General features: G+C 43.3%; 1 protein-coding gene across 1 annotated transcript in view; it reads right to left on the bottom strand.

Moving 5' to 3' along the window:
• Positions 1-15,430, bottom strand: part of GRM7 (glutamate metabotropic receptor 7) — a 776,446-nt gene that overhangs the window by 276,984 nt on the left and 484,032 nt on the right. The window contains exon 5 of the mRNA XM_060109566.1: positions 5,723-5,863. Coding sequence (XP_059965549.1) covers positions 5,723-5,863 — 141 coding nt within the window. The remainder of the gene's footprint in view (positions 1-5,722; positions 5,864-15,430) is intronic.

Below are 15,430 nucleotides of genomic sequence, written 5' to 3'. Positions count from 1 at the left end.
GATGTTTTGATGATGGCCATTCTGACTGGTGTGAGATGATATCTCATTGTAGTTTTGATTTGCATTTCTCTAATGATTAATGATGTTGAGCATCCTTTCATGTGTCTGTTGGCAATCTGTGTATCTTCTTTGGAGAAATGTCTATTTAGGTCTTCTGCCCATTTTTGGATTGGGTTGTTTGTTTTTTTGATATTGAGCTGCATGAGCTGCTCGTAAAATTTGGAGATTAATCCTTTGTCAGTTGTTTCGTTTGCAAATATTTTCTCCCATTCAGAGGGTTGTCTTTTGGTCCCTATTTCCTTTTCATTTTCTTGGTCTGGTGGGTTTTTACCTTGCTCCTTCATCTGCTGAGTATTTCTCTGTGTTCTCATTTTGCTTAACTTACTGTGTTTGGGGTCTCCTCTTCGCAGGCTGCAGGTTCATAGTTCTGTTGTTTTTGGTGTCTGACCCCAGCGGCTAAGGTTGGTTCAGTGGGTTGTGTCGGCTTGGTCGAGGAGACTGGTGCATGTTATCTGGTGGATGAGTCTGGATCTTGTCTTTCTGGTGGGCAGGACCGCATCTGGTGGTGTGTTTTGGGGTGTCTGTGACCTTATTATGATTTTAGGCAGCCTCTCTGCTAATGGGTGGTGTTGTGTTCCTGTCTTGCTAGTTGTTTGGCATGGGGTGTCCAGTACTATAGCTTTCTGTTCTCGTTGAGTGGAACTGGGACTTAGCATTGAGAAAGAGATCTCTGGGAGAGCTTTTGACGTTGGCTATTACTTGGAGCTGGGAGGTCTCTGGTGGACCAATGTCCTGAACTCGGCTCTCCCACCTCAGAGGCTCAGGCCTCACACCTGGCTGCAGCAAGAATACCCTGTAAGCCACACAGTTGCTAATCTCCTGCAGAGAGGCTAGGGGTGGCGGCTGTGGCTTACGGTGGGGACAAGGACACTGGCAGTAGAAGTTCTGGGGAGTACTCCTTGGCATGAGCCCTCCCAGAGTCCGCCCTTAGCCCCACCAAAGAGCTTCTAGATCCTCTTCTTGAGGGCTCTCATTTAATTCCCACAACGACTTTGGATGCAATTAAACTTTTATTATTCCCATTTCAAAGACGAGGAAAGGCTTTGAGAGGTTAAATACTGTTTTCCAGTCTCTCACAGGGATATTCAGAGATAGCCCTGGAACACAATGCTAGTCCTCTTTCATGCCCAAATCTCTGGTTTCGCACACACTCTGGCAGAGTATTTTCCTGACACCAAGATGGCCTCAATCTCTTGCAGAGACATAACTTCACCTATTTATTTTCCTTCTTCTCTTGACCTTGGTAACTCCACAAAAACATATTATTCCCAAAGAGATCATATGCTAAACTGGTCTGTGTGTCAGCAATCTACTGGCAAGTATTAAGGGTGAACACACTTACCCAGTGGGGTGGGGAGGGTGGGGGAGCATAAATTCAACCTGAAAGAAAGATCACATCTGATTTTTCTTCCCATAAGTAACAAATAATCTATGATGAGCTATCTAAAAATGCTTACTTTAATGTGTGTGTACTTACCACTATCTCCATGAGAAAATGTAGCTCTACCATGAAGTAGCATGAATGGCATTAGTACCTTTCAGATAGAGTCTGTGTTTTCTGTGATAACTTAGACCACCAATAAACTTGCTCGACTACGTGACTCCTTGGAGGATGGCAGGCAAGATAACCCATGAGCAGGATGGGTCCCTGGCGAGTCTTAATTTATATCAATGACAACTGATATAAACCACCAGGGAAAGTAGGATGAAGAATGTCTACCTCTCAAGGTTGAGAGACCTTGGAATTGGGTATCAAGGAAAGTTGGGATGTTCTTAAAATACTGAAGTACATGGTACCTTTCCCTGTTTGAAGGAGATTTTAAATGCATATGGATAATTCATAGGAATAAGGATTCCATGGTTGTTCAAGTAAGAATCCATGCACATGTAGCCCAATGTTACATTATACAGCATATGCAGTTTATTTCATGTTTAATAATAATTTTTGTTCAACAATTATTCTTCCTTTCATGACTTTTTTTTTTTTTTAACCATCTTGGGTTTTTAGAACTCACTGTTTTCCCCTGACGCCAGGAATGTGCTCTCTCCAAATAGTTATGGGTCCTACAACTCATCTTCAAAACTTGCCTGACCAGATGATTGATTCAATGATCTTGATCTCGAATCTTGAATGATCCAAGACTACTTGGAGCTAATATATAGTAAGTGGCTCATGATGGCTGAAGAGGCTATATATCCCAGAAAAAATGTCTGCATTTTAGTTTGTGTCCAAATCCTAGGAATGAATATTTTAAGACTTTCTTGTTCTTTAGCAGAGACCAGTCACAGAGAGGGATCTGTGAAGCAGGCTGTTTTCTGCAGCCCTGAGATCAAAACATCTACTAACTGCACTCTGCGATGCCAGACTCCACAATCGGCAATGCCAGACTACTCAGCCTACCTCCTCATCTGGTTGCTTCTTTCCAATGTGCCCATTCTTTTAGTGTTTCAAAATCTGGGTACCAAGCTTTCCCTTACATCACCCACACCCTTAAGCCTATCAATGGCTCTCTTCTCTCATCCATTCTTCTCTTTCATTAAAACAACTTCTCACTGCAAGTATTCTCGTTAATACAGTTTAATATGTCATTTCTCTCCATTTTTTCTTTCCCTGTGGTCTAGCAAATCTTACTATGTCTTTTCTCCCATTTTTCCACTTCCAAGTTGAGGTATACCTAAATGTCAAGATTTTTAAAATAGTATTTTGGGAATACTTCCAAAGCAAATACAAGTTTAGTTGAATTTGGAAAAGAGAAAGTACGAGAAAGAATAACAAACACAGACCACCCACGTTCTTACATCCAATAACAGGAAGAACAAAAGACACAATGATAGGGCCTCCCTGGTGGCGCAAGTGGTTAAGAGTCCGCCTGCCGATGCAGGGGATACGGGTTCGTGCCCCGGTCTGGGAGGATCCCATATGCCGCGGAGCGGCTGGGCCCGTGAGCCATGGCCACTGGGCCTGCGCATCCGGAGCCTGTGCTCCGTAACGGGAGAGGCCACAACAGTGAGAGGCCCACATACCGCAAAAAGAAAAAAAAAAAAAAAAAAAAAAAAAAAAAGACACAATGATAGTAGTAATATCGACCTCCACTCAGTATGGCACCTCTTACCACAAGGGAAGTGGTAAGTAAGGAAAGGAAGAGGGGCCACAGCTAATTTACCAGGTGTGATCATAGGTTTTTCACATGGAGGAAGCATGATATGAAAACATAAACACTTCTGTTTCCATTTTTTGAAGATAGTGGTTTGGATAATGACCTTATGTTTTTATAAACCTAAATTCTTGATAATCAGCACTAAAATGTGACTACAGGTAAAATAGCCTGGTTAGAGTATATACAAAGACTGGAGATGAGCCTTAGACAGAACGATCCTAATAGCCGTCAGACAATTCATTCCACCTTTCAGACTCTACAAAACATCAAATGTCAGAAAGAGCCAAAAAAAAACTGTCATCAATCACTGAGGTACTTCTAGTACGTTTGGATGTCCCCGTCATATAGACAAATTATCCAGATGTCAAGCTAATTTTTCGATTTCTACTTGAAAGCTTTGTGTCGCCTAGGTCTAGTCAACATTGAATTAATTTTCCCCCAACACTATAAGGATCCTATTATTGAAAACACTGTTATTATACATTACAGGCTAGAGAATGTAGTTAATCTGATATTCTAGTTAACTGAGTTATGCATCCAATTGTGTATCATATTGATTTTGTATCATTATTGTTACTCAGGTCTCTGTTTATATCTTATCTCTCCTTTTTCACAAAAGAAAACTCCTTGAGGAAAAGGCCTAACTTCAGCATCCTTGCACCATTTGTGCTGTTTTAGTACCATGCTCTACATGCATTATTCCTCATTAATAGATGTTTACTGAATGGGTGAATCTACAGTATCTGAATGGCCAATATTCGAAGACCCACACTGCAAAGAAAAACTACACATGAGGGTATACAATATGAATGTCTCTTTCTTGATCATACTAAAGACATTTTAGGGTTTGTCGTACCTCAAGGGCATCATTACAAATGTTGAAGGCTACTGAAGTATAAAATTGGGGAATGCTGGGCTTCCCTGGTGGCGCAGTGGTTGAGAGTCCGCCTGCCGATGCAGGGGACACGGGTTCGTGCCCCGATCTGGGAGGATCCCGCGTGCCGCGGAGCGGCTGGGCCCGTGAGCCGTGGCCGCTGGGCCTGCGCGTCCGGAGCCTGTGCTCCGCGGCGGCAGAGGCCACAGCAGTGAGAGGCCCGCATACCGAAAAAAAAAAAAAAAATTGGGGAATGCTAATTAATAGAAGGCTACGTGATGGTAGAACACATCACACCCTTGTGTAAGACCTCCCACAATTTCTAGTATCCACAGGATAAAGACCAAAATCCACATACATCCCAGCATGGCTTATTCCTTGTCCGTATCTCTACACTTGCAGCCTTGGCTCACACATTTATCCTATTCACTGTACTTCATGTTTTTCTGTTTTTCACATCCTAAGAGGCACCATCATTTTCCTGCTTCGAGCCCTGTGCCGTGCTCTTCCTGCACCAGAAATTCTCCAATCTGGTCTTCCCCTTCCCTAACCAGCCAACGTCTACTCACCTTTTGAGAGAGCTTCTGCCCTTAATATGAGTAAAATTCCTTGATTATACGCCGTTGCCTCACTCAGAACATTTATTGCAATTTATAATTATGTATTCATAGCAAGGTCGCTGGAATAAGGTTGATTTTTTTCTCACTACCCTCTAAGCGGCGTGAAAGCAGTGTCATTACCTGGTTTGCTCACCGTCACATCAGCGGTACCTAGCACAGGGATTAGCAGAAAGGAGTCGCTCAATATATATTTGTGAATCCATCAGTGAATAAACATGTGATGTTGCCTTCTGATTACTGCATATATATATGGGTGTATACACACAAAAACACCTACACCCACACAGGGTTAGCCAAAAAGTTCGCTCAGGTTTTTCCACAAGATGTTACAGAAAAGCCAGAACGAACTTTTTGGCCAACCCACTATATATATGCATATCATATATATATCTATATACACATATACAAATATATATACATACATACATACATGGCAAATACGCTCATGTTTTTTATTTGGAATATTTCTGCGAGGTTACATACGAGGCTTAGTGAGCATCTTAAAGCATATTTTAAATAGCAGGTGACATTAATATGGACATTATGAAAATCCATTGGAATTCTCATTACTCTAACCCCAAGTACTTTCTTTCCTTAATCAAATATATTGTTTTCGCATTTTTTGTCATTTCTCTGCTGATAGTTAAATCTGATGCTGGTATGGAATTTGTGAGAGATTTTGGTTTATGTGAAAATGATTTTATACTCCTGGCTACAACATGAACTAATATTTATCGGTGAGAGCATTCAAGGCAACATGACCTCTTTTGAATTCAAAGAATCAATGAAAATGTCAATTACTGCTAGACAGACAGGCAGAAAAGAATACACTCTTGTCTGTACTGCGCTTGCCCCTCAAGTCTTATGCTGCTGTTCCATTTTCTGAGCAATCTTGTAAAATTCGATTTACTTTTTCAATTTGTCTCCAGCCAAGCTTCCTTCTGTCAGCTCTGCAGACATTACAATGCTGGCCACGTAGAGTAACAGGAGGACAATGAGAATGAAATTACCTGTGCATTTGCGATCTGTGTCTTCTTTCTTTGACCCACTAATTGTCAACTTGCAGTTGAAGTTTTCCTCCCAGTATTCGGCAAACCATACGTTTCTTCTGTTGTTTTCAAGTGTGCGGGATGTAAAATAGGCATCAAACCCTAAACAGAGTTAAATGAAAAGGTTATTGCTTGCAGGGCACTGCTGGGACACTTGGAAATAAAAATACCAATGATGGTTTTTCTTCGTTTTAGTAGACTGGATGCTTGCTCTTTTGTGTCAATAAAAAAAAAAAAAAAAACAATGAGGAAAAAAATACTAATACTAACTCCGATGGCTAAATCCCTAGTTCAATCTGTCAGGCAGATGTGTGGCCTACAAACAACCTTTCACAATGAAATATGCATTAGAGACCTTAGCAGTGACACAGTGATCACAGTGATCACAACATCCCTTGTATCTCTAGTGAGTAGACTAGGTCTTCATCATCACCAAGATAGTAAGTGATCATTTCAGTGCTTACTATGGACCAGACTCTCTGCTTTACGTAGATTCTTTCATTCATCTCAACAGCCTATGTGGTAGTTACTACCATTTCCATTTTGCCAAGGCAAAAAGAGAGTCTTAGAAGACATAATAAAGTGCCCAAGGTCAACCATTATGCCATATTCTGCATCCCTAAGTATGTGAGCTACTGACCTGTGATTATCATTCTAAGAACCCTCTTGCATTTAGTAAGGACCCATTATGGAACTGACTTTCCAGTCAAAATGGAAGTTTTTGAAGAGGCCATAGGTAAACTGACCCCAACATAAGTGTAATGCTTTTTCTTAAGAGTGTTAGACGAGCAGACTCGAGAGAACAAGTGCCCAGGAAATCTCTAGCTACTTCTTTAGGATGGTGCAGCTTTAAATGGGCCAGTGGTCCTGTGAGAATCAGATTGGATTCAGTATCACAAGGGCTGGCCTTGAATCCCAGCTCCACTAATCTCACTAAGTCAGGGAAACATGAACAAGTACATGCTGGAACTTTCTTATCTTCCTTTCATTTACCTGTAAGGTGATACCACCTGTTTGCCTTATGGCATCTTGTTTGTGGCAGTGGGAAGACTCTGTAAACTCATGGAGTTTAAGGTCAAGAACCACAGGAGAAGATGGACTTACGTTCACATTATGTAAATTATTCAGTTACTCTTATTTAAGGCCACAAGAAAAGAACAGCTCTCAACTCTAAACTTCACAAGAGGAGCACGTCAGTTTAATTTTATTCACTACTACATTCATGGCCCAACATACAGTAGCCCTACTGTAAGTGGAAACCTTGAAATAAGTAAATGAGACAAAGAAAAAAAAAAGAAAGAAAAAAGAAACCTATACAGGAGATTATATTTTAGAGAAAATAAAAAGAATAGTCTACATCTTTTAGTTATTTTCTAGGGTGTTGTGAGGACATGAGTCTTGACCCGGTATCCAGGAAACTGTCCTTTCATACGTGCTGCCTTCGCTGACTTGAGAGTAATCGAGCTGTAGCATCTGACTCACTCTGATATCAACACTGATCGATCCATCTGTCTGGCTGGAAGTCCCATCCCACCTCACTGTTCTCCCATAACCCCGCCTCCAGATGACCGTTCAGTAAAAGAACAATTACTAAATAAAGGGGAATCTTTGGGGGAAAGAGTCCCCCAGAATTTCCATGAACACTACATGTATGCGCTTGGTCATGTACATACATACACACACTCACATTGGTAACTAGTTAACTTCCACTTTTCTCTCCATCTATCCCCCTGCCAAACCCCTGCAAGGGGGAAAAAAAAAACCGGCAACAGTGGTAGACTGTGACACTGATAGCCCCTGATGGACCATGCTTCCTGGGCTTCACCCCCTTGTGTGGTCCCCGCTTACGCAGCCTGCCTCTTTGTTCATGGGACACTGGCAGGCGCGATGCAAGCGGAGGCTGGAAAACCCTTTACTCACTGTGCCTCGTCCTGGTGAGACTCCCCTTGGAATCCAGCTACCACGCTCTAACACGAGTGGCTGAGGTACGTGACAGCTTGTGGAAAGAGAAGAGCCCAGCCAGACCCCAGCCCTCTCAGCAGAGCCTTTGTGGACTTAGCAGCCGTCCAGCTGACTGCAGTAGAACCACTCAGCTGAGAGCAGCCCCGACTGCAGAACGGTGGCGATTCATCTTTTAAACCACTAACACCTGAGGTGGTTTTTCTGCAGCCACAGACAACTGAAACACTGCTGCATGAGCACGGCACCCTAAGCCCCTCTTTGTGAGACACCCGAACGACACACTCTTAAGGAAGAAGCAGCCTCCAGAGAACACAAATAGAAATAAACTCTTTGGCCACATGCCACAGGTCTGAAGCTCAAACCAGACTCAGAATAGGAACTACCAAAATGGCTCCAATTGTAGCACCGATACATACATTCCCCAGCTCAGAAGAAAACATCTTTAGAGGAAACCTCATCACTGAAAAAGTCCTTCACTTCAAAACACCTCTCTCTTCAGCCTGTGTCTGCTGGAGAAGGAAGGACCGGGTGCAGCTAGCTAACACGGTGGTAGGCAAGAGAAGGCAGCAGGCACCTCCCTCTGCTCTAACAGAGAACCAGCAGATTTCTGGAAAGCCTGCGCTCTAACAGCAAGTGGATGAGCAACAGGCTTTCCCAGTCTGAACTCCGTCCTTTTACTCACACATCCAGTTCACTCCCAGCTCCCTTCTCCAGCTCACAGCAGGGACTCACTTGTAGGCTGAATTCAGCTTTCACTCCCGCAAGGAACGAGCGACCAACTTCCCTGGGCGTCTCAGAAGGGGTGGAGGTTTGGGGCGGGACCAGAGAGGCTGCCTTTTTAACAAGCCCCAGGTGCTGTGCATGCAGCTCCCGCTTTGAGAAGCCCGAGTTCTCCAATCTTGGGTTTTCAACAAGATCCAGGTGATGCTCCTGTTGACCAGATTGTGAGAAGCAAATCCTCAGCTTCGGAAGCTGGGGTTTAAGCTGCTCCTGTTGACCAGATTGTGAGAAGCAAATCCTCAGCTTCGGAAGCTGGGGTTTAAGCTGCTCCTGTTGACCAGATTGTGAGAAGCAAATCCTCAGCTTCGGAAGCTGGGGTTTAAGCTGTTGCAGCCCAGTTTGTTAAATGTCAGCCTCGTCACCTTCTCAGCCTCGAACCTTTGCCCTGGTTCAGATGACAGGGTCTTCGCTTTGCCTCTGCAGTTGAGACTTTTGTTTAGTACTGTGTTCGGTAAGGCAGGAGCCCTCCCTCACATCCTGTGGCCTGCAGATGGCTGGGGGGAGGTGGAGGGCACTGTGTGACCTGCAGGTGAGTTCGCCTGGTGTGTTCGCTCCATTGCTTCTCAAGGCTCCTTTGCAGCCTCAAAGGCTGTGTTCCTCAACTGTGTCTCCTGTTATCACTCTGGGCTCCCCAGCCCAGGAATTTCCATCCTGGTGCAACGTTTTAGTGCTTCTAAGAAGGTAACCTTAAATAGCCTGTGTCTCTGAAATGGAGCAGGACACTGTGGTCCTTCCCCCTTCATGTGCTCTGCCTGCCTTTGGTCTGTACAAAAACTTTAGCCAAAGAATAAGTTTAATCAGAGAAGTGAGAAAATGCAGAAGCAAAGGGAAGCAGTCAAACAGGAGAAAATAACAATAGTTTAGTCATTAAGCAAAGTCAAGGACCTTTAGTTCCTCCTCAAGGGCTATAGATATCCTTTGAGCTATCTTATAGATGCTGAAACCACCACCATGTGGAAGAAGTTAATTACATGATGACCAGACTGTAGCCATACCATAAGCTGCCACCATTCCAAGAACTGGCCTCAAAGAAGTGGGAACAAATTGACCCTGGAACCGAAGATTAACTGTACTCAAAACAATCAAGATGACGCGGATCAGACCACGGCATGACCAATTTCAAGATGACCGTCAGAGCTGACTGTGCTGTTTCTGCATGTAGCCCCCTCCCTCCAGCTGTGACCCCTGAAACTCCCCATTAAGAGCTCTTGCCCACTGACGTGTCAGTCCAGGCATCGGCCTCTGGATACGAGCCCGCCCTCTCTCCCTGGTTGCTGGCCTCCGGAGTAAAGCCAACTTTCCTGTTCACCAACCTTGCCTCTTTATTGGCTTTTGAGCAGAGAGTAGCCAGACCCCACTTTTGGTAACATCTTCACTACCTCTTCTGAAGGCCCATGGCCTTGAGGGGTAACTCAGAGCCCTTAGCCAGGTACCAACATAGCACACATTGGCTTTTGGGTGGTTTCCTAGAGATGTGAACTGCCAACCCATAGGAGACCTTCACTTTTTCTGTCAGTAGAAAAAACACATAGTGTAGTGGTGGACTACACATCGATGTCACAATGGTGGGTTTAAACTGTATGAACTTGAGCACATTATTCAGTTCAAGGTTCCTCATCTGTAAAATGGGTTAATAGTAATACCTACCTCATAGGTTTGTTACAAGGATTAAACAAACTATTGTTTGTAAAGCATTCAGCATTGTGCCTGATATAGTAAAATATGAACTGTTGGTTCTTCAGTAAACATACTCATCCATTAAATATTTACTGAGCACCCACCCTGTGACAGGCACTGTTCTCTGCACTCACAAACCTTGGGATTAAAACCTACCTGTCCCTTATGGGATTTATGGCCAGCCTGGTGGGGAAGATAGACTTGAAAAAGTATCATTTAAATAAATATAAAATTACACCTGTGATATCTTCCATGAAGGAAGGGTACAGGGATAGAACCGTGTTAGGAGTCAGAGAGGGCCTCCTGGAGAGAGAAAATACACAGATGAAAAAAGGGGAACATAGGGAGAGGGGATGAGCAGAGACTGGACATTTGTTCAGTTGGAATAGCTATGCCTTAGGAATACTTAAGTCCTTCTCACATTTCAAAGTATCCCAGGACAACTGGCCTCAAAATCAACACATATACACGGACCATCTTCTATGTATATGCTATCTAGTATCGCTACTAAAACTCAAATAGACTAATGGCATAAACGTTTATCCAATGAATCAATAAATATATATCACTAAGTTCGTCTCCCAAGTAGTCGTTAAAAATCCTGATGTCAGACAGATTCACATATGGTTACATAAAAAGTTGTACCGATAGTTATGATTAGAAAAATAACAAGCATTACATATATTTTTTTCATTAAGTGTCACATAAACCCTAGGAAGTAGGTAAGTAGGTACTAAAGTTATCCACACTTTAGAGGTAGAAACTAAGGCTCAGAGAGGATTCTGGGCTCAAGTCTGGCTAATTCCAGACCCTGGTGTTTGGTCCCATGTAGAGCAGTGATTCACACAGTTGGGTGGGTATCAAAATCATCTGGAAAGCTGATAACACAGAGGTCAGGCCCACTGAAGGTCAGATCTGGGTCTTTTTGTTTTTTCCCAAGTTCATTATAGTTTCTACAGCCTCACAATTTTACCTTTTTTTTTTTTTTTTTTTTTCAAGGACGAGGCTATTTAATACCAGATGTACTGTCACCAAGGTGCAACAGAGAGTTAGGGTTTGAAGCAGAATTTAGAATAACTCTAATAATATATGCATGTATGGGTGTGTGTCTGTGTGTTTCACAGTGAATTAATACTTTCTTCTCATTTCTGTGAGAGCTCTGAAGAAAAGTGATCTGGACACACATCCCTTTATTATTAGTTAAATTACCTGAGTTTTAAAAGACTAGGATTTCAGTTCATAGAAAACAAAATAAGAATTACCTTAAGGGAGAAAATCATTCTTTTATGTGGAACTGATGAAATTCTTAGTATTAAATTGTTCCTTTTGTTGGACAGATGATTTTAATCTCAGAAGTTAATCTACAGGGGATTCTAAAGCAAATATCCCACGTTGAACAATATTCCTGTAATCTTGGAAGTAAACTGAGATCAGCATAGAAAGATGAGCAGGGTTTTAGAGTGTTATAAAACGACATTTATCTGGTTCTTTGTTCTTTTAACTGGGCTGTTGCCTTTAAACTCCTCCTGAAATGTGTGGTCAAGACAAGAGTGTGCAAATCAATAGATACATAATTCATCCTGAGCGGTATGTTTGGGAGGTGACCTTTCCAACTGAGAAGGAAGAAGGTTCTCCCAGGTGCGTTGTATGAAAGGAAAACTATCAGTGTCAAGAGCCCTGCTCGGCTACGGTGAACAGAGACCGACAGATACTAATGGAGCTTCACGAGGCATGTGAAAGTGACCAGTGGGCCTCACTGCTGCCTTATCCTCACAAGTCATGCACTGCAGGCGAGAATATCCCTGGCAGCCTACACGGCAGGGAGGACCCAAGGCTTCCTCTGCGCTCGCCTGTAAAGGGGAGGCTCTTAGCTCTTCCCACTCTGCCTCTGACTCCGGAAGGATGTGGTCATGATTCAGAAACACAGCTCCTGGCACACCATAGGGAAGCGATACTAATAGAATAGATGAATGAATCGAAGAATAAAACGAAGAGGCAAAAACACAGACAGGGACAGAGAGAGGGAAAGAGCAAGAAGGGGGGAGGGGGAAACGGAGGGGGAAAGAAAAGGAAGGAAGTAGAAGAGAGGAGAAGAGACAAGAGGATGGAGGGGTGGGGAGGGAACACAGAGACACTGATGAGGAAAAGCAGCCGGGAACTCACGTTCCCTCCTGCTGAGAGGGTCAATCAGAACAATACATTTTGAAAATCAGCATTAGTTTTATTCCCTTTTCTATTTTTAGAACTCACAGTAGTGGGTTAAATTGTGGCCCCCGGAAGATATGTCCATTTCCTAACCTCCTGAACTTGTGAATATGACCCTACTGGGAAAATATCTGGATACTGTCTAACATCAAGTTATATTGCAAATGTAGTTAAGGCTCTCAAGATGAGGTCATCCTGGATTATCTGTGTTGGCCCTAAATCCCATGACAAGGATACTTAAAAAAGACACACGGAGGGAGGGACCCACAGGGAGAAGGAGCTGTGGAGAAGGCTGTGTGGAGATGGAAGCAGAGACTGAAGTGATGCAGCCACAAGCCAAGGGAACCCTGGAGCAACCTGAAGCTGGAAGAGGCAAGGAAGGATCCTCTCCCAGAGCCTTCAGAGGAATCACGGTGCTGTCCACACCTTCATTTCAGACATCTAGCCTCCAGAACTGTAAGAGAATAAAGTTCTGCTGTTTTTTTTTTTTTTGCGGTATGTGGGCCTCTCACTGTTGTGGCCTCTCCCATTGCGGAGCACAGGCTCCGGACACGCAGGCTCAGCAGCCACAGCTCACGGGCCTAGCCGCTCCGCGGCATGTGGGATCTTCCCAGACCGGGGCACGAACCCGCATCCCCTGCATCGGCAGGCGGACTCTCAACCACTGCGCCACCAGGGAAGCCCTAAAGTTCTGCTGTTTTAAGCCACTAAGTTTGTGGTCACTTGTTATGGCAGCCCCAGGAAACAAATACAACCATGACAAGTCAAAAATCCCATGTTAGTATCCCTTCCCCTAGCTTTTCTCCCATCCGAATGACATGATTTGATTCCCAGATGTGACACACTGATGGCTTACAGAATATATTTAACCTACAGACTTGTCCTCTCTATTTGGCCCCAGAGTATTTTAAAAGCTAATTAGAGAATCAGGAGATTTATTTTGTAAGTCCAGATTTCTGGCTTCCCTTGTAACGACAGACGGTCTGGAAACATAGACGCCATTTCCACGTGGCAGGCGTCAGCAGGTGCTGGAGAACATGTGTCCCTTCAAGTGGCCTGAGCTCTTCCTCTCGCAGCACCCTTCCCCCACCGCTACCACCTCTGACAGTTTCCACCTGAACCTCTTTTCTTGTTGGTAAGATGTGTGTGGTTGTCCTGGCAGACACCAAGCTTTCCACCACCAAGAAATGCACCTCTCTTTAACACACCTTGGCTGCAACTCCAGTGATATACAAACCCCCCTGAAATAAGAGATATTATCTCAGGCCACTAAGAATATATCTTTGAAAAAGCTACTATAAAGGAAGGAAAGTTGGAAAAGTGGCAGCATATAAAATTGAGAGAAATCATCTATTTTTGTATACACAAACAAAATCACTTCTAAGATGTGTAGAAGAGACTATCACCACTAAAATAGCTACAAAAAATACCTATCCAAGGACAAGTGTATCTTTCCATTTAATTAGGTTGACTTCTGTCCTTCATTAGAATTTTTAAATTCTCCTTTTGTCCATTCCCTTGAAGCTAATTTGTAAGTTTTCTGTGATCTTAATACAAATATTTACATTTTCTTTTTCTAGAGTTAGACAAGCTGCTTTTACCATTCATATGGAGAAAATATAAAAACCAAGAGAACTCTGAAAAAGAAGAGCAACTGCATGTGAGTGTTTGGGGATGTTGATGAAGGGAGGTGAAGAAGAGGAATACAAATCCTACCAGGTATGATATTGTTAACATAGATTATAAATCTCTAGGAATAAAAAGAATAAATTTGGCAGAAGACCAAGGAGATCAATAGACCATTGGAATAAAACAGAAAGTCCAGAAATAGACCCAACTGCACATGAGAATTTCATAGAATAGTGAATAAAGCTAGCAATTCAGATCCAGGGACACACTGCCCTTTCAATAAAAAATCGAATAAACACCAAACTGTTGGATAATTTGTTGGTTTACAAAATTGGGAGTTCCCTGGGTGAAATGTGAAACTGGCCCCCATACACGGAGGGCAAGGAGAGACCAAAGAGAGAGAGCTCTTCAGGTTGGTAGGTGGCAGGTTTAACAAGCAAGGGAACTCACAATGAGGCTAGTCTTGGGTAACTGCCTGCCAGAATCTTAAAAATGGAGACAGAGGCCTTTATACCATCCAGACAGTCTCAATACCACCTTACCTTCTAAAGGCCACTTCCTGGAAAATGGCTCTCACTGTGAGAATGGCCGGTCGGCTTGAGGGTCAACCAAAGGTCAAATCCTCTGAGGGACCTCCTCCAACATAAATGCATAATGATCAAATTGGATCCCAATCAGAAATTTAACATTGCATTAGCCCACAAGAAACATGGGAAGAACTGCATGGATTTAACCAGAGTAAGTGAACTTGGGGTGTCCGGTCTCCAGAAGAGGATGACTTTTGCACAGCTGTAATAAACTAGGGGTCCTTCACCCTTGGTTTGAGGCCACCTGCTGCAGGATATGTGCAGTGGGTTCCCATACACGTGGCGTGTTCCCAGATATCCTCTGCTCTTGCCCTGCCTGCACTCGGGCAGTGCTGTGGACAGTCAGTTCTTTGTCTGCTTCTCTCCAGAAACTTTAAGTTCCTGGCAGAAAAAGACTCTGCCCTGCTCATCTCCGCCTCCCAATTCAAGTTTCTGTAAACATTTATTGAAGTCAATTGAAGTTGGAGACATGTAAATCAGTTTGGCAAGAAGATCATTACTGATCTGTTGGGACAAATTTAGGCTCTCAGAAGCACCCACAGAATTTGCTGGCTGTATCTACTGATGAGAGTGGTGGAAACCAGCCATTATTTTTGAGAAAACAAATAAGAATTATTGCAATGGAAATTATCCCACAAAGAACACAACTCCCATGGGGAGTGTTTATGGATGAGGTGGAGGGAATAATGTTTGCAATATTATTCCACAAAAGGCCTCCAAAGAGCTGTTGCATATTATATAACACAAGCAGGGCTGCCATCTTCCATTCCTTTAAATTGCCTGGGAAACAGAAGGGCACTTTATATAACCTGAATATACTTATATGGGA

The sequence above is a fragment of the Mesoplodon densirostris genome, chromosome 10 (assembly GCF_025265405.1).
Source record: "Mesoplodon densirostris isolate mMesDen1 chromosome 10, mMesDen1 primary haplotype, whole genome shotgun sequence".
In the NCBI taxonomy this organism is placed as follows: Eukaryota; Metazoa; Chordata; class Mammalia; order Artiodactyla; family Ziphiidae; genus Mesoplodon; species Mesoplodon densirostris.
The sequence above is the reverse complement of the archived record's forward strand: the minus strand, read 5'-3'. Positions and strand labels throughout refer to the sequence as shown.